The 20,360-nt window shown below is 42.4% G+C and overlaps 2 protein-coding genes across 4 annotated transcripts; both read right to left on the minus strand.

Moving 5' to 3' along the window:
• Nucleotides 1–3,848: 3,848 nt before the first annotated feature.
• On the minus strand, nt 3,849–9,870 carry gtdc1 (glycosyltransferase-like domain containing 1). Of its 2 annotated transcripts, none has more exons than XM_058623307.1 (12): nt 9,819–9,870; nt 7,889–8,079; nt 7,646–7,813; nt 6,755–6,928; nt 6,338–6,385; nt 6,158–6,247; nt 5,278–5,387; nt 4,645–4,789; nt 4,484–4,554; nt 4,312–4,403; nt 4,148–4,214; nt 3,849–4,025 (listed from the first exon to the last, which is right to left on the minus strand). In XM_058623307.1, exons 1-12 carry the CDS (start codon nt 9,828–9,830, stop codon nt 3,985–3,987), a joined length of 1,209 nt encoding a protein of 402 aa, XP_058479290.1. In that variant the 5' UTR covers nt 9,831–9,870; the 3' UTR covers nt 3,849–3,984. The 2 variants fall into 2 exon arrangements, with proteins under 2 accessions (XP_058479290.1, XP_058479291.1); XM_058623308.1 differs by lacking the exon at nt 9,819–9,870 and adding an exon at nt 8,428–9,802.
• A 482-nt stretch (nt 9,871–10,352) lies between these two features.
• Nucleotides 10,353–19,943, minus strand: zeb2a (zinc finger E-box binding homeobox 2a). 2 transcript variants are annotated; one of them, XM_058654520.1, is made up of 9 exons: nt 19,702–19,943; nt 19,371–19,478; nt 15,707–15,850; nt 15,387–15,581; nt 15,144–15,301; nt 14,847–14,955; nt 12,942–14,734; nt 12,562–12,661; nt 10,353–12,251 (listed from the first exon to the last, which is right to left on the minus strand). In XM_058654520.1, the coding sequence occupies exons 2-9, from the start codon at nt 19,441–19,443 to the stop codon at nt 11,758–11,760; spliced, it is 3,066 nt and encodes a 1,021-aa protein (XP_058510503.1). In that variant the 5' UTR covers nt 19,444–19,478; nt 19,702–19,943; the 3' UTR covers nt 10,353–11,757. The 2 variants fall into 2 exon arrangements, with proteins under 2 accessions (XP_058510503.1, XP_058510496.1); XM_058654513.1 differs by having other exon boundaries at nt 12,484–12,661.
• Nucleotides 19,944–20,360: the final 417 nt, after the last annotated feature.

A 20,360-nucleotide genomic window follows, 5' to 3' on the forward strand; every position in this document is an offset into this window, starting at 1 on the left:
TGATAAAAAACCGTAGTAAAAATGATTTTCCAACATATTTTCTAAGTAATGACAATTCAATTATTGAAAATTGCTAATGAGTTTAATGATTTTTTTTTATTAATGTAGGCCCAAATTTAGCAAGGGAAATTAATGATGTAGACCATAATTATGATTTTGCATTCAACAGTAACAACTCAATGTATCTTGGTGGAGTTTGTGAGAGTGATGTATTAGAAGTGGTACAGAAGTTTAAGAGTAAAAAATCCACAGAGGATAATACAATTGATATGTCGCTTATAAAGGAAGTAATGGACTGTGTCCTCAAACCATTTACTTATATATGTAATAAATCTTTTCAAACGGGTATTTTTCCTGATATGATGAAAATGGCTAAGGTGGTCCCAATCTATAAAAATGGTGACAAACATATATCAAATTATAGACCATTGTCTTTGCTACCTCAGTTTTCAAAAATACTCGAAAAATTGTTTGGAAATAGATTGGATAATTTTATGGAGAAATATGACTTACTGAGTGACCATCAATATGGTTTTAGGAGCAAACGATCAACATCCTTAGCAGTGATGGAATGTGTAGAAAATATAGCTACGGATATAGATGCTGGGGTTAGGGTTAGGTGTTTTTGTTGATTTACGTAAAGCGTTTGATACAATTAATCATTCCTTACTACTGCAGAAATTGGAGTGTTATGGAATAAGAGGTGTTACAAGAAGTTATTTAAATAATAGGTTTCAGTATGTACAGTACAAATTAATAATACAGTGTCACATTTAGTAACTTGTGGTGTACTACAGGGTTCAGTATTGGGACCTAAGTTATTTATACTTTATTTGAATAATATTTGTACAGTATTTAATAAGTTGAAATTCATTACATTTGCGGATGATACAACTTTATTTTGTTCAGGACTATACATTAAAGAATTGTTGACAACAGTAGAAAAGGAGTTGTTCATGTTAAAATAATGGTTTGATATTAATAAGTTATCCTTAAATAAAAAAATAAAACAAAATTTATGGTGTTTGGTGGTGTTAGGGTTAATTGTGAAATTAATTTATCCCTGAATGGAGTAAAAATTGAAAGAGTATATGAGACTAAATTCTTGGGAGTCATTTTAGATCATAAATTAAGTTGGAAGCCACATACAGAATACAGAAATGAGCTAAATCTATTGGTATTATTTTAAGTAGGGGATTTGTTGAACAATAAATGTCTGCGTATAGTATACTTTTCACTTATAACAAAGCTTCCTATCGTGAAACCACTAATAAATTATTTAGTGTCTGGCATCTTAAAATTCTCAGACATTGTACATATAAAAACATTCGAAATTTTATTTCGAGCAAAGAATAAAAGTCTTCCCACCTGTATTCAACATTTTTTTTAAACTGAGAGAAAAAAAACTATAATTTAAGAGGGTTGTGTGTCTTTGAAATATGTAAAGTGAGAACTAATGTTAAATATAGATGTGTTTCATTTTTGGGAGTTCAATTATGGAATGGACTTAGTGATGAAGTGAAATTGTGTAGAACACGGTTGAGTTTCAAAAAAACATTGAAAGGTAAAATACTTAAGGATTACAATGTAAAATGACTGAAATGTGAAATGATTAAGAAGTAAGAATTTATAGTAAATTTTGTTATGTTTTTTTTTTCTTCTGATTTGTATAACTGATATTTTGGGTTATTTTATCGATTGCACAGGACAGGCAAAAATAAGCCTTGGCTTCAGCCTATTCCTTTTTCGGTTACAGAGTTTGCTTAAAAATTTGGTTGTGAGAAAATGTTGAGTGGAAGTATGTATGGTAGTATTTGTCAATTGACTGCACATAATTTAAGTATTTATATTGTAACCAAAATAAAACTATATTCATTCATTCTAACTAACTAACTATCTACCTACCTATCTAACTACCTACCTAGCTATCTATCTAACTATCTAACTAACTAAAAGTAAAGTAATGATAATTTAAAATTTTACTGTCATAAAAGTGAAAAGTTTATAATGATTTTTATTATCACAAATAATCTTTTATATAATGTCACCTGCACTGATGCAGAGTGTCCAGCAGAGGGCAGAACTTCACCAAGGAAACACACAGAGACACACAGAGAGAGAGAGAGAGACAGACAGACAGACAAACATCTGTGGTCAGACCCTGTACTCAAACTGAATATGTTTCCATAGAAACCAGTAATCTCTTTACTGAGTTCAGATTATGATGTTTCAGATGAGATTATTCAGAATAAAAGTGACTCGGGGGTATAGCGTTGTCTTCTGAGCTGAAGGTTGGAGATTTGATTCCGTTAATAACTAATAATAACCTGCTAATGACAAGCCATTACATGGTGTGCACTTTGACCTTTGACCGTCTGAAGACATGAAGCCCTGAACTGATGATGTTCAACATGTCCTCTGTCCACTTCGTTGAGTGACAGGCAGCCATTATGTGTCTGAGACACAATAACGAAATGGCTGCCAGCAGGTACACAAGAAAAACTGATTTTATCCACTGAACTAAAGACTCGTCAGTTTAAGGTCACATGATCACGTCTTTATCTCACTGTGAGACTGAAGTTTGTAAACCACTCACACACACTGCTGCCTCCATTACTAAGTTCAAATGTCTGATTTTGTCTCTTCAGTGTTCAGATTGACGTCAGTGACACAGAGTGACCACACGAGGCAGCAGAGGAGCAGCAGCTAAAATCACTGACTTTTTCTATGGGGTTTGGTGTGAGAGTGTGTGTGTGTGGGAGCGTGAGCTCTGAAACACCTGAACTGTCCCTTTAATAAGATGTTGGAGACATTTTTACTTGAGAAATAAAACCTGACAAACACCTCACTAACATTCCAAAGGTCACAGCTAACCTCACTTCCTGTCACATGTGTTTCCGGCCAAGGACGTAGAACCTGAGCAGAGAGTGTTTGACCTGCTCTTCCTCTCTGTGTTTGTGTTGCTCTCAGGTGTCAGTGTGTGTGTGGAAGGTGAGAACTGTAGGGACTCAATCACTGATGTCACTGATATGTGATCACCACCACGACAACGGGACAATGTTTGTCCACATTTAAGAGAGGACATGATACTGAGGACGAGCAGCTGAGTCAACACGGTCATCCTGAGACACACACACCTCTCTGGGATTAATCATCTGTGTCACACACACATTAACAGGGAGTTTTGGTGCTAATTTGATTGACAGTTGTCAGAACTCGTCCGTGCTGTTTGGATTATTTAAGATTATGTTGTAATTCCCCTTTAATCTGCTCTACTTTAAGATTGTGAGATGAAGTGTCAACGTTTGTGATGAAGGAAAGTTTCTGTGATCATCAGATTATCTGTACACACACTGACACACACGCACTCACAGAGACACACACACACTCGCAGAGAGATACACAGACACAGTGTATGTCTGCAGTTAGCATGTAGCAGCTCTCTGATAATTACAACACCTTTCATGCTGCTTGTCTCCACAGGGGACACTTTGTCTCCAGAGAGACGTCGTCTTCTGAATCTTCAGTCTTCATTCAGAAAGAGCTGCTTCAGTCGACGTTACTTTGATTTTTCTAAAAGTAGAAAAAAAACATTTTTATTTAAAGACAGAGGAGTTTGTTTAGCCTTTAAATTTATCAAAGGCTGAAGACGGTGAGACAAAGTTACACTGCAGCAGAGACAAAGTTACAGTGTTGATGTTTTAAAAAAAGACACTCCGCTGCACGGGTGGGTGGGTGAGTGAGTGAGCGAGCGAGCGAGCGAGCTTCATTGTCTGCATTTACTGTGAGAGAGACAGTGACAACAGAGAGAGTTGTGGACGACCAGAGCAACAACAATCACTCATGTGTTCAATTTTGTTTTCTTTATTTCACTGTTAATCTTTTTCTTCAATCCTTTGTCTGAAGTGTCTCTGAGGACAGGACATGTCCATGTGATGTCTCTGAGGACAGGACATGTCCATGTGATGTCTCTGAGGACAGTAGTTACATTTCAGTGACAGGCGTTGGTAACATTGTCAAATAATCTGCAAACACAAAGACAGAGACAGTGAACGTCAGCACAGGCAGAGTCTTGGAGAGAAAGAGAGAGACAGATTGGCATGAGCAGTTCATGGTTCATGTTGAGTTCTGGTCTATGTTCAGGGACCTGCATCAGTCAGAAGAGTCTGAAAGTGATTCTTTAACCGAGTCCAGGAGAACGAGTCAGTGTCAACCTGAGGAACACAAGGGAACACAAGTGAACACAAGTGAACACAACAGGCCACAACATCACTGATGACTATATTAGTAAATGTAAAGCTAGGTTGTTACCATGACAACGTGACTGCGGACGATGTCCGGCCTTGTGCAGAACTCCTGCAGACGTTTACACAACTGTTCAGGTGTGGAGTACAGGTACTGAGCTGCAGGAGGAGGAGGAGGAGAGGAAGGAGGATCAGACTTGTGCAGTGTTGTAATATTTAGAAACATTGTTGTTGTTTACCTGGGAATATTTCAGGATAAACCAGAGTGTTTGGACACACGGGTAAACATCCACAGTAAACAGCTTCTAACCTGAACAAAGTGGTTTTACTGCTGTGATTCATGTGCTTTTATTTTGAAATCCAAGTCCACACTTCCTGTCTGAGAGAAAAACAAACTCACATGGCGACACCGAAGAACTCGTGTTTGGCGGTGGAGACGACGACGTCGGCCTCGCACAGAACTCTCAGGTAATCGTCTTTACTCGCCTGAAAACCCCACGTCAGCACGTGGTCGGCGAGCTCACGCCGGGCCTCCACGAAGACCTCTGCAGGAGGAGAAGGGGCGGAGTCAGCTCACAGCATCAGAACCTCCTTCATCCACCTGTAGAACTTGTTACATCTAGATTAGATGCTGACAGGAAGTACCCACAGATGACACTGGCTCCCTCTACAGGTCACAATCCGCACGTGCATCACAGAGACCACTTCAGTCCAAAACCCTGGTCTACATGTGGTTCAGAGTAATTTTCAACTACACAATTAAACCCATGAAATATTCGGTTTATTTAATGTTTGTTGTTGTGATGATTTTTAGTGTGTGTGTGTGCAGGTTGTGGTCATTTATAATAAAAGTCATCTAAGGACCATAAAGAACATGATATTATTATTTATATTCTATTTATGACAGAGGTGAAAATAATCATCAATATTTGACCCTTTTACTAAAATCACTGTCATTATGGGATTGAATTTACAACAATATCACAGAGTGTGTTTGATCATTAAAATTGTGTGCGTGTGTGTGTGTGTGTACCTGGAACATCAGTGAATGTCTCTCCGATCACAGACACGTGGAAGTCGAGTTGTTTCTCCTTCAGTTTGAGCAGCGACGAGAAGAAGAGCTGAGGATTCTTATCATGTTCCCTACACACACAAACACACACACACACAGACACACACAAACACACAGTTGATGATTTTTGTCACTGAATCAAAGTTCAGTGTGATGTACAATCAGCTGATGACGTTTTTTTCTTCACACGTTCAAAAGTCGAAAATTCCGTGTGAACTGATCTGAAATCTGAGGGTTAAATAATCCCAGGGATTAACAACGTTTTCTTTCTTCTGAGGTTTCATCACAACCTGCTGTTTCTCTGTCATCAACTTCAATCATCATAAAGCTCTTAACCACACACACACTCGCACACACACGCTGTATTGCAGCATCATCTTCACCTGAAACAGCTGTTCCATCAGCAGCAGCAATAAGACTGTGTGATTGAGTGTGTGTGTGGCTGTGTGTGTGTGTGTGTGTGTGTAATCTGAGGATCCAGGTCACACACAGATTAAAGTGAAAAACAGCTTCAATCAGAGATTAACAGAAAAAATCCATCTGTGTTTTGCTCAGATTACAAGAGAAGGTGAAAAACACCAGGCTGCACTTTGTGTCCAATAATCTGATTTAAAACACGTCTCACCACTTCATTTAACCACATCATCTGACCACTTCATTTCACCACATCATCTGACCACTTCATTTCACCACATCATCTGACCACTTCATTTCACCACATCATATGACCACTTTATTTCACCACGTCATCTGACCACTTCATCCCACCACATCATCTGACCACTTTATTTCACCACTTCATTTCAAACTCATGACTCCATGAATTCAAAAGGTTACTTACCATCTGTGAGGCCAAACAATGTGAAGAGGTTTCATCTGCTCTCCACACTCCTGCTTCAGTCCTGGTCCTGGTCCAGATTCACCCTCACAACTGTTAATAATCCACATGTAAACAAACAGTGACATATGTTACAAATGTCTCCTTGTTGACACGTAGCTGTTGTTGATAAGTTGTCTTTACCTGCAAGTCTGACGCTGCTGCAGCGCCACCTTGTGTTTGGGCAACAGCCTGAAACAAACAAACACACACACACACACACACACACAAACAAACAAACAAACACACACACACACACACACACACACACACAAACAAACAAACAAACAAACAAACACACACACAAAAACAAACAAACAAACAAATACACACACACACAATCAAACACACAAACAATAACACATACAAACACACAAACAATAACACAAACAATAACACAAACAAACAATAAAACAAACAAACAATAACACAAACACACACAAAAATAAAACAAACACACAAACAATAAAACAAACACACAAACAAACAAACAATGTTACTTTTTAATGGAACACAAAGACACATGACTGACAGCTGAGCGATGGAACCACGATCACTGACCTGCTGACCTCAGGGAACTGGACCGGGAAGTTCAGGACCACACACTTGGGCCGGATCAGCTGGTCCAGGTGTTTGGGCCGATGGTCTGGAATCTTCTTCATGTGGAGCGAGATGGAGGACAAGAAGGACTCCATGTTGAAGCGCGAGTTAAAGACGACCACGTCCGACACCAGGCTGGACGACAAAGAGACACACCTGAAGGTCACCTGATTGATCGATGAACTAATTATTGTTTTCTGTCATAAACTCATGAACTGTTGAAGTTTGACTTTTGTTTTTCTTGATAAAGTGAACTGATATTATTGCATTACATGTCATTTAGCAGACACTTTTATCCAAAGCGACTTACAATGGAATTGAGTACAATCAGCCAGTGGTGGAATCGAACTTGCGACCATTGTGACCATGATGTCTTTTGCACACAGGGTACCGGTCTTAACCACTGACCCACTCTACCCCCTGATGTGAACGGATGAATATAAATGTGTTTGTCTTGATCAGCTGATCAATCGATCGTTTGATTCTCGGGGACTTTAGTAAAGTGCTTGTGGCTGTCGGCCAATCAGAGGAGGGTAATGATTTAACGACATTAGTGCAGACTGTTATTGATGAGCGGCTCGTTACTGTCACACAGCTGATGAATGACATCATCACAATCACCAGCCGCCTGACACTCATTAAGATCAATGTGAAACATCACCGTGGCAACGTTATTACTCACAATACACTTCCACAAAATGTGTTTGTAGTGAAGAACAGATGTGGACACATGGACACGTGGACACACACCCAATTATTATGACTTATTTTCATATTCAAAATACGTCTTGGTCTGGTGAGTGCACACACAACCACACACAACCAACGTGAAAAGACATGAAAGGACGTTACCATGACAACACCTGGTTGTATCCATACTGGAAGTCTCTGTCCTGCTCTTTACGGACTGGATAAACCAGCTGGTTCTCGTGGAAGTACAGGACCTTCTTAAGACGACCCAGGTCTGGTCTGAGAGCCACCAGCTCACACAGGTTCAGGACTGAGCTGCTGAACAGAACTCTGAAGACAAACATGCAGAACCTGGTGTTGGTGTTGGGTGATGGTGTAGCTGCAGAGCAGAGACGGGACACTCACCTGTATGTGGGACAGGTGGGGATGTTCTGGCTGAAGTACAGCGCCGAGGTTCTCGCTCTCCAGTGCCATTTCTTGGCCGGCAGCGAGAAGACGACGCAGCCGTCGATGTTTTCCTGCAGCAGGTCAATCAGCTGTTTGTGTGATCCGCCATAGAACGGCTCCACCAGCAGGACACTGGGAGAAGGACTGCTCTGTCAGAGGGACGACAATGCTGTCCACTTAATTGTCCACTCACAATAATGTTTAAGACACGGCACTTAACTAATGCAATTATTAAGTTGATCAAATTAAACGTTAACACACAAAAGTACGACAAATATGAAAGAATAAAAGTAATGATCACATTTTACACTCATTATTACTAAAGTGTGATATGTTGATTAATAATTAAATATCTTTGTTTTCCAGGTTTGACAACCACTGATTGATCAATTCACAGATAAACAGAGAAAATAAAGGATTGTTCACTGCGACACTGACAGACAAGGAAGAAACAACAGTGAGTTACTGCAGAGGTCGTAACCTCCAGCGTGTCAGACCATAATCTGCCTCCATTTAACTCCACAATAGAAGCTGAAGCGGGCGGCGGCGTGTCGTCTCGTATCAGCAGCAGGAAGAGGAAGCGTGTCGTCTCGTATCAGCAGCAGGAAATGAGCGAAGCTTCAACGGCACAAATACAGATGTGATTAAAGAGTGAAGCATTGTGTCGTCTTTTGTGTGAAAAGAGTCCAATTTATTTCTGAATGTGTCCAAATAATGTGAATATGAAAATGTGAACGAGTCACAGATGTTGTGATGAACTCTCTGCGGCTCTGTGACCTTTACGGGGTCCAGGTCTACGTGAGTCTGTGAGTCCTCCACAGTTCTGAGTCTGAGCGAGACGGCTTCTCTGTCCTCAGAGAGACGGCTTCAGTGTCCTCAGTGAGACGGCTTCTGTGTCCTCAGAGAGACGGCTTCTGTGTCCTGAGTGAGACGCCTTCTCTGTCCTCAGTGAGACAGCTTCTGTGTCTTCAGTGAGACGCCTTCTCTGTCTGTCTGCCTGTCGGTCTGTGACTGCAGTGATGTGTCAGTTCATGTTAAAACACTGACTTCATACTTCAAACAGAAACATGAGGCTGTTATTGATTATTACATTATTGATTTGATTGATTATTTGGTTTTATATCTGTGATGATGTCATTGTATAGATTGTTTCTATAAATTAACATTATTGATTTGATTGATTCTGTGTTTTTATATCTGTACTGTGATGATGTCGTTGTATATATTGTTTCTATAAGTTAACATTATTGATTTGATTGATTCTGTGGTTTTATATCTGTGATGACGTCATTGTAATATATTGTTTATATAATTTAACATTATTGATTTCATTAATTATGTGGTTTTATATCTGTGATGACTTCATTGTATGTATTGTTTATGTAAGTTAACATTATTGATTTGATTGATTGTGTGGTTTTACATCTGTGATGACGTCATTGTATATATTCTTTATACAAGTTAACATTATTGATTTTATTATGTGGTTTTATATCTGTGATGACGTCATTGTATATATTGTTTGTTCCTGGTTAAATTAAAGTTATGATCATAATAAAATGATAAGGTTTATAAAAACAGTCACAATTGTTCATTTCAATGGAAACAAAAAATGACGAAATAAACCTGAGACAAAGAGTGGAATCACGTGACTCACTCGTGCACAGGAAGTTAGTAAATGTGAAAACTAGCGGAAGCTACATGCTATCAGCTAACAACACTTTCCTCAATAAAATCTTCTTAATCCTCCGCAGAGTCAACTGTCACAAACACGCGGGACAGAAACGTCTGTCCTCGGTCATGACGACGTCACAGAGGACACGGGAGGAGAGACAGAAGACAACGAGATAGGAAATCATTCTCAAAGCGTCTCGACAACAACACTCACCTCTGACTGCATGTGTGGGCGGCGGCGTGTGCGTCCTCACGTCAAACGTCATCACGTCCCGCTCCTTAGACAGGAAGTGTTTGGATCACGATTTTATTATTATTATCCATCATTATCTACCGAGGGTTTATAATTATTATAAATGTTTGTTATTTTAAGGGTTTAATAATAAAAATAATAAATAATAAATAATAATATTAATTAATTTTATATTTTATCTCATGTATGTTCTTGTTTCTGCTGTTTATTATGAACTTCACTGTTTTTACTGTGAATAATTACTTCTGTTATTTCTGTGAAAGGTGGTTCATAAATCAACATTAATTACTTATTATTATTTGTATATTATAATAATATAACAATAATAATAATAATAGAATAATGCAGGATGTGTGGAATGAATGAGTGAGTGACTGAGTGAATGAGTGAGTGAGTGAGTGAAATCAATATTAAGGAGATCTGTGACATAATCAATAAGTGAACAATAACATCTGTAGAGAAACAATAACAACTTTATTTAAATTGTATTTGGCTACATTTATTTGACCCACGTCATTTCAGAGAAAATGTAACAATATCGTTTCACAGATTCCTTCATCTTTATCTTCATCATCACCATCACATTCATCATCACCACTATCTTCATCATCTTCATCATCATCATCATCATCACGGTCACCATCATCATTATCAACACCACCATCTTCATCATATATTTGACAAACATGAATGTTTTTGATCTAAATGTTAAAGACATGTGTGTTTGTGTAAATAATTACAGAATGAAATAAATACAATTAGGACATAAAATAAGTCTTATAAATAAAATGGAAACAAAAAACAAATGCAATAAAAACTCCATCAAAATTAATACTGACAAAAAATACTGTGGTGAAATAATTTTAAGACAAAAGTCAACGTCTGTAGTCATAATACTGAAGTGCTGAGTCACATGTGCTGAGGTTTGCATAATAACACTTTCTCTGGAAGCTAACATGCTAATGGCTCCACCCCTTGACAAGCCCTTTCATGTTCCCGCCCCTCCTTTTTTAAGAATCTATTAAATGACATTTATTTTAAAAATCACACAGGTTCAAATGTTGGTTCATATGTAGAAAACAGCAGGAAGCTAAGATCAAAACAAACAAACACAGTAAACACAATAACAGGAAGTTTCTTTTCTGTCGTGTTTCGAAGAACTTAGTAGCACCTGTACATTTTTAACCCCCGGCCCCAATGGAACAGTCCAAACACTAAATGATCTATAATTACAATAACATACAGCAACTGTCACAGTAACAATACACACTGACAAATGCTGCTCGTCCTCTTTGAAGGGTTCAAAACCTGAATGTGGGTTTATTGCTTTGCTCACGTTGCTCGTGTTGCTCGCGTTGCCCGTGTTGCTCGTTGACCTTAAATGCATTGAAGATAAAACAGTTTAGCAACTGTTTATTTGTGTTTTTTGTCGACAGGTTTCACCAAACAACAACATCACCGTCAAACACCTACATGTATCACTGAGCTAACTGTTAGCATAATTTCTTTTACTCTAATTCCTATGACCTGATCACATGACTAAGGCTAGCAGCGGGTAGCAGTTAGCATCCCATTAGATCAAAACCTAGAATTTAGCATGAACTCATGCTAATGTTAGCGTGAGTTCAGCATGATGCAAACTAGCATCAATCTGAGCTAGCATTAGCACAAACCATGATTACCTTTAAAAAATACAAATAAAATCCTAACTATTTGTTTTAGTGGATGAAATTAGTTTGACTTAATACAAATGTAACCCCACCCCCATCACAATGGCCCCGCCTCTTATGGTCTGATATTTTCAGTCCATCAGCAGCAGTGTGTCTTCACTGTCTTTGTCTTTCATCATGTCCTTCTGGCCCCTACTGTTGCCTTCGTCCTCCTCCTCTTCCTCGTCTCCTTACCTTAAACTTGGCTCCAATCTGTCTGTCACCTCCTCAAACATCTCACTGTCTCCTTCGGTGTCCTCCTGTCCACCTCCTCCCTCTCTGCTGTCCCTCAGGGTCACATCAGGGTCAGAGTATCTGAATGTGACCAGTTCCTGCAGGTACGAAGTCCTCATCAGCAGCTCAGTGGTCTCCATGTCTACCACCACATCTCCTCCTCCTCCTTTGTCCGGCTCCTGACGCTCCTGGTGCCCCTCCCGCTCCTGACACTCCTGATGCTCCTCCCGCTTCTGACGCTCCTCCTGCTCCTGTCGCTCCTCTGCCTCCCTCTTGCAGTAGGAGTAGCGATGGTTCATGTGCTGCGAGTACGAGCCTGAGTGTGAGAAGCGTTTGCCGCACTTGTCGCACTGATACGGTTTTTCTCCAGAGTGAAGACGCGAGTGTTCGATGAGATGATGTTTGTGTTTAAAAGCCTTTTTACAGATCTGACATTGGTGAGGACGTTTACCTGCAGAGACACAAGAGAGGGATGACTGAGGGTCAGGACGCCAGATAATATATAATCACAAACACAGAAAGGGTGTAAGCTGAGACTTAAAGTAAAGAAAAGAAAGACAGGACATGAGGACATGAGAGATGAGGACAGGGACACAAAAGCATCATATATATATATATATATATATATATATATATACATACATATTTACATACATATATATGTATATATACAGTTTATATACCTGTGTGTTCATATTTGTGTCTGAGGAGGGAACTGGTCTTCTGGAATGTTTTGTCGCACACGTCACACGCGTACATACCACTTTCAGTCTTCTTCATCTTCTTCCTGTCTGTCAGGTCGTCCAGGCTGGACAGGAAGTCCACCTCTGTCCCCCCGGCCGGTCCATCCAGCAGCTCACTCTGACACACACGCACACACACACACACACATACTTGTCTGTTAATCCCACACCTTCCCTCACACGTTTCCAAGATCACAAGTCTGGAGAGAGCTTAAAGGTAAAAGCCTTTCATCCAGGAAACACACGCAAAGAGGGCGTGGTCTATTAATAAATCATAAACAAAAGTGTAAACAGGAAATTACAGTTTCTATTAAAAAGACTTGTCCAGATGTTTATTTACCATCAGGACAACGGGACAATCAGGAATCAGAGTCTGAATCTGAATCTGAAGCTTTTACCTGGAAACCTGGTTTCTTTTGGGACTTCCTCCGCTGCTGCAGGTCAGCGAAGGTGGCGGCGCCTGTGGAGTAGGTGTAGGCCATCTGGGGCAGGAAGCTCATGGGGTCAAGGCTGGGGAAGGGTCTGAGGCCCGGGACGGTGGCCTGGGCTGGAGACATTAAGGTGGGTGGAGGAAAAGCACTGTGTGGCTGTCGTGAGGTGTAGATGGGACCACCAGCGAAGGGGTTTATCCCAAAGATTGAATTGGAGCTTTCCTCCAGCTGGTGGAGAGAGGATGCTCTGCCATCAGAGCCCAGGACTTCTGTCTTGATGCTAATCAGGTCTATGGGTGCAGTCCCATGTTCAGCGCTGTACTCCAAGATACAACCGTTAGCTCTGGGTTGCTTCTCTACCATGAGCCTCTGTGTCACTGTGGATTTGGGCAGTGACAGATCCAGTGGTATTTCCCTGTTGTCCCCCATGAGGCTATTCGGGGTGTAAAAGCTGCTCTGAGAGGTTTTGGAGGATGCGGAGGAAAGGTTGAGAGGTGAAGGCGTGTCTCTCCTCAGCTGGGCCACCTGTGGGTCCAGTGCTTGTTCGTCTGTCGTCTGCCTGTTGGCTGAAAAGTGGTGACCATTGTTGAGTCGGTGCAAAGTGTCAATGCCAGCAAAACGTCCGTGTGAATCTACATCAGGAAGTGACAGAAGTGATTGGCTCATGCTCTGCTTGAGGTCAGGAAGCAGCAGTGTTTTCCTGCCACCATGGTGGTTCCACTGGGAGAACCACTCCTTCACAAACTCCTGAGGAAGACCGACAGTGCTGGAAACTTTCAGCAGCTCCTCAGAGTTCAGCTCAGCGTTCATAGTGAATTGCGCCTTTGGTACGGACATGTGGTCTTTGAAGCAGTTGATGGGGCTGAGTGCCTGCTCATTGCCAGGAGGCTCAGAGGATGTGGTGCTGCCATCACCTGGTGGCAGGACAGCTTTGATCTCCTCATTCATGTTGCACAGGTAGCGCTCGTGTTGGTGCAGTGGGATGGGTCCAGGAAATGCCTGGTTGCAGTACTGGCAGGAGAAAAGCAGTCGGTGGTTCTCCTCCCTGCTCAGGTAAGCTGAGTGGTTTGGTTTCTCCTTTTTGACTTCCACTGGTTTTTTTGCATTGTCAATCAGACCCTTGACCTTGCTGTCCATCTCCAGAGTGTTGCCATGGAAACCACCCAGCGCCACCTTCTGGTCATCTATCTGTGCGCCTAGCTCCTTCATGTACACTCTCAGCCTGGAGATCTCCTCTGAATTCCAGTCCATCTTTTGCTGACACACAGTGTTGTCCACGATCTGAAGTACCTTCTGAACCTCACTCAGATTATTCCCCAGAGTTCCTGCATAGCCCAGCAGAGGGAGCTCTAGTCCTATACCTCTCAGGTCTTGAAGGGGGCTGTGGGAGGAGATGTGGATGCTCCTGCTGCAGCCATTAAGGTAGACCGCAGGTCCTCCAAACCCGTGCTGAGAGGCCATGAGCAGCTGGTACTCACTGAAGTCCATCTGTTTGGATTTGACACTAGGATGACCCTGCTGATCTGGAGGTCCAGACAATCGCTTGTGCTTTAGTTTGTGGCGGAGCTGGGTGAGGGTGGGTCTTCCTGATGATGAGGTTGGGGAGCTGGGGGAGGAGCCAGGTTTGCTGTTGTTTCCATTGCACATTCGTCTGTTGATGGCAAGAAGGCCGATACATTTCTTACTGCTGATGTGTGAACTGTATGAACCCGAGTGCGAAAAACGCTTCTTACAGTTGGAGCATTCGTATGGTTTTTCACCTGTGAAACAACAGGAAGTCAAGATCAGACACCATGGTTTTCAAAGTAAGAGTTTACCTTACCTTAAAAAATATTTCCAAACCAAATATGTGTGTGTGTGTGTGTGTCTCACCACTGTGAATACGTAGATGCTCCTTCAAGTGATGTTTGTATTTAAAAGCTTTTCCACATTCACTACATTTGAACTTCCTGTTTCCATTGTCTTCACTGTGTGATGGTACCTGTGGTGGGGGGGGGGGGTTAACTGAGTGACAGTTTGTTGGGTACACCCTTTCACACCAAAGTCCATAAAAAAGAAACAAAGTGTGTCTAACTGTGAGTCAAAGAATCTTCTTAAAGTGTATAACAACACATTTAAGTGAAGTCTTATGAGTCTGAGTCACTTAACTAAGTGGGGGGTGGGTCTTACCTGCTCTCTGGTAGGTTTCTCCAGGGTCATGTGATGCTCCAGTTGGGAACAGTTGATCTGGTTTTTGTCGTGATGATATTTGATGTGTTCCTGTAGCGAAGTCAGCCGCTTGTAACCGCAGTCGCAGTACGGACACGTGAGCAGCTGAGTGAAATCATCTGCAGAGGTCAAAGGTCAGAGTTCAATAAGTGTGTTTATTGTGATTCTGATGATCATGTTTACAGGTTTGTTTGTTTTTCTCACCATGTTCGCTCTCGTCCTGACCGATGACGTCGCGCGCGCTCAGTCTCGTCACTTCCTCCGGGGCTTCTGGGTAAATGACTGCAGTGCCGCTGCGCTGCAGGTATTCAGCCATGGTTTCCAGGCGACTGTCGCCAAGGTCCGGTTTATGCTTGCAGAAAAACTCGTCCAGTTTGGAGACGTCGTTCATTTGCCGCACTGAGCACAGGAAACGAAAACATGAATGTAACGTGTTTGACACGATGGTAACACGTTACTATCGTGTAGAAAACACTGTTACACTTTGTTTGTTTTGTGTGTGTGTGTGTGTGTGCGCATCTCACCAGTGTTGTCATTGTCTCTGAATGTCCAGCTGTTATCGCAGAGTGACGTCCCCACAGTGACCATGCCCACCTCCTTGGGGACAAACATCCCATCGTCCTCGTCCGTCTCAGAACTCGTCTCGACCAACTTCTCATAGTTCAACACTACAACACACAACAGCCTTGTGTTACCATGACAACACAACAGCAACATGTCACATGTCAGTGAACTGGAGCTGTTCTGTAGGACAAAGAGCAGTTCTGACCCTGCGTACCTTAGTCCAGGTGTGAAAGAGGTTTACTAGGGTCAGGGTTAACCAGTTAATGACTAACACTAACCTTAACCACACACAGTGTGTTCCTGGAACACGTTTAAGGATCTGAAATCGCTGACTGTCTCTTTAAGGTCAACAAAAGGAACAGAAACGCTGAGGTCAGCAGTTTTCACTCACACGTTCACATTCATGTATACAAATTAACTTTTGTGTAGGGGTGGGGCGTGTGAGGATGATGATGAAGAACATCCCCAATATTCATCACTTCACTTTCTCTAAGACTCCTCCCACTCTTCATGGTACTCGTCATCATGTGACCCCAGCCAACACTAAGGTCTCCGTGAAGACCAGTTCAAGCTTTTAACATCACTGGGTCTTCACCAAATATGGATGATGTGGACATCATCAATAATCTATCATCAATAATCCCATAATGCTATGTGTGTGTATGACGTTGTAACAGGACAACAGTCTCAGAGTGAACACCCCTGGGTGGGGGTAGCTCAGTGGTTAAGACTTGTACCCCGTGTGCTAAAGACATCATGGTCGCAAGTTCAACTCCACCCCTGGCAGTTTGTACTTAAGTCGCTTTGGATAAAAGCATCTGCTAAATGACATGTAATGTAATGTAACAGGTCACACTGTGTCAAACTGAAGTCAAAACAATGTAACAGGAAACAGACAACATCAACATCATCATCATCAGATGTTATCAAGCTTTAGGCTGTTACATTGATTGACCTGATCTCTCTCTCACACACACACACACAATGTATTGATTGATGATGTTAGCTTAACTATGCACATGAATCACTGACATAGCAGCTAATCCTGTTAGCATGTAGCCGTCGGCGATTCAGTGACCTCACACACACAGTTTCCACTGTGTCTCTCTTCTCTTTACTCCTGATATCTTCACTGTCAATCACACCCTGGGACCAGGTTTCCTGAGGAAACACCAAACACCTCCAAGAGCTTTTCCCAAGTTTTCAGCTTCCATCTTTTAACCCTTGGCTCCTCCTTCACTCGTTCTGGCATCACCTTGTTCCTGTCTCCTGTCTCACTATAGTCTACCTGTGAGCATCTTCTACTCTTATTGGTCACCCTAAGCCCCTCCCTCTTCCTGAAATAGGTATTCACCAGACATTTCCACCCACTTTTGCAAACTCCAGAACCATCTGTCAATTCTTCTTACCTAACATCTCCTCATCATCTCTTCTCTGGAAACTATCTCTACGACTTCATCCTTCTTCCTCCAGAACTTCTCTCCATCTTCTAACAGACAATCATAAACATCATGGACCATCAGACAGACCATCAGATCATCAGACCTTCACACAGACCATCAGACCTTCACACAGACTATCAGACCATCAGACCTTCACACAGACCACCAGACCTTCACACAGACCATCAGACCTTCACACCTTCACACCATCACACAGACCATCAGACCTTCACACAGACTTTCAGACCATCAGACCTTCACACAGACCATCAGACCTTCACACAGACCATCAGACCTTCACACCTTCACACCATCACACAGACCATCAGACCATGTTCCTGGTCTTGTTCCTGGTATTGCCCCTAGTCTTGTTCCTGGTCTTGCCTCTGGTCTTGTTCCTGGTCCTTCTGTCGTTTTTTGAATATTTGAAACAAAATCACTTATAAACTATAATAAACTCGAGGCTCTTTACATGGTCGTGATTATATAATTATATAATATATTATAATATATAATTATATTATTATAATAAGTGAACAAACACTTAAGGATTAAAAGGATGAGTGTGGGTGTGGTCAGAAGTGATGATACTTTATTTATTTCACAATTGTGACTCACAAAAACAAACAAACAAACATGTTTAATGTTTATAATCAGATGGTCTATGAAGAGGTTTTTAAGTCACCCCTTCACCCACTGCATCACCACTTCACCTTTTCTCCAGAATGTCCTTGAACTCATCACCTGGTCCTAATGTGGACTGCACGAGACGTTCATGGACAGCCGAGTAAATACCGCTGTCATTGATCTGGAGTTGATTTCATACAGAGGTGGGTGTGGCCTGCATCTAAATGTGGGTGGAGTCAGTGGGTCATACACCCACACAGAGGTCATGACCCCTTTATCCATTTATTGAATGTTCCATTTTGGTCGACCTTGCCGCAGGAGAGAGAGAGTGTGCGTGCGTGTATTTGTGCGTGCGTACGCGTGTGTGTGTGTGTGTGTCAGTCACCTTGAAACATCACAAATACCAGAGTTTCACACCAACATCAGTCCACTGAATCATGGGATACGAAGAAGGAAGAGTTTCTATTGTTGGTGGAACAGAGACGAGCTTTGTGAGGACATGAAGACCAAGACATGAGAATGAAGAAGAAGAAGAAGAAGATGAACATGAAGAAGGCATTTTCACTCCTCCCCGCCCACACACTCAGATTCTCCTCCTCTTCCTCACTGTCTCTCCTGCTCATCTCGTCACCATGCCAAGCAGAGCATTCAGCCGCAGACTCCTCCCTCCTGACCTCAGCATCACAGACTCCTCCCTCCTGGCCTCAGCATCATAGACTCCTCCCTCCTGACCTCAGCATCACAGACTCCTCCTTCCTGACCTTAGCATCACAGACTCCTTCCTCCTGGCCTCAGCATCACAGACTCCTGACCTCAGCATCACAGACTCCTCCTTGCTGACCTCGGCATCACAGACTCCTCCTTGCTGACCTCAGCATCATAGACTCCTCCCTCCTGACCTCAGCATCATAGACTCCTCCTTGCTGACCTCAGCATCACAGACTCCTCCTTCCTGACCTCAGCATCACAGACTCCTGCCTCCTGACCTCAGCATCACAGACTCCTCCTTCCTGACCTTAGCATCACAGACTCCTCCTTGCTGACCTCAGCATCAGACTCCTCCCTCCTGACCTCAGCATCAGACTCCTCCCTCCTGACCTCAGCATCACAGACTTCTCCTTGCTGACCTCAGCATCACAGACTCTTCCCTCCTGACCTCAGCATCACAGACTCCTCCCACATTTCATGAAGGTGACCGTCAGTGTATCATTATTATTATTACTATCATTATTATTATTATTATTATAAGAAGAAGAAGAAGGAGGAAGATGATTGACAGGTTTGTGATGACTGTAGGGGGCGCTCTTGAGTAACACAAACTAAATAAACAATATTTAATGAAACAAATTTCAAAATTGTTGTTAAAACATTTTCACTTAAGTCATCATAAGGGTTTTCATGATCCCTTTAAGACAAATTCACACTTTAAGAAAAAATACTTTAGTTTGGACTTTTTTTTGCTCCAGTATCTGAAGTTTCCAGTGATCACTCTCTCACTGTCTATTAATGTGTCTCGCCCATCTGTCCTGTGTGTGTGCGTGTGTGTGTGTGTTACCATTCTTCCTGCGTGGGTTGGCCTGTTTACGTCTCTTGTAACGATGTTCCTCCGCCATGATCTCCGTCTTCATTGATCAGTCAGTCTGCACGGACCTGAGACCCACTCCTGACACACACACACACACACGGTAAATTCCACTTTACTGTGAACACACACATATACTCAACCACACACACACACGCATATACACTCTCACTCACTCACTCACTCACTCTCTCTCTCTCTCACACACACACACTCACTCACTCACTCTCTCTCTCTCACACACAAAAACTCACTCATTCACTCACTCACTCACTCTCTCTCTCTCTCTTTGGTAAATACCTACGTGAGCACGCGCCAGGAGCTGCTCTCACCTGACTCAGGTGAGAGCAGGTGAACGCTGCGTTCTGATTGGCTCCTGAAAGAAAACCAACACACACGTGCGCGCGCGTAACTCCACCAGGGACAACTGCTACTGCACCCGCTGCCCAGAAAAAAAGGGCACCTGGCAAGTCCCGGTCCCGATAAGTCCCGGTAAATCCTGGTGTGTCCCGGTGAGTCCGGGTGAGTCCCGGTAAGTCCCGCAGATGCAGCAGGTCGGGGCTGTGTGTGTGTGTGTTAGGCTCCTCCCTCCAGAGCCTGTCACCGTTTCTTCTCAGCAACATAGACAGGGGCGAGATCTTGTGGCAACACGCGCCACCTATCTGCACGCAGAGGGATAGTTGAGGAGAGCCCCCCCTCCCCATCCTCCTCCTCATCATCATCGTCACTCTTTGTTCCGGGTGAGAGGAGGAGATCGTGCCGGTTCACCATGTGCGCGCGCTGCACAGACACGAACAAACGGCAGCGCCAAAGCACGTGATTGGCTGTTACACTGTGTTCACCTGAGCAGGTGATTTCACCTGAGAGCATGCGCAGGCGACCTGTCACGTGCTCACTCCAAATGTAGACTGTTCAATAATGTTTCATATTAGATTTATATTTTTATATATTTGACATCAAATA

This window comes from Solea solea, chromosome 2 (genome assembly GCF_958295425.1).
Source record: "Solea solea chromosome 2, fSolSol10.1, whole genome shotgun sequence".
In the NCBI taxonomy this organism is placed as follows: domain Eukaryota; kingdom Metazoa; phylum Chordata; class Actinopteri; order Pleuronectiformes; family Soleidae; genus Solea; species Solea solea.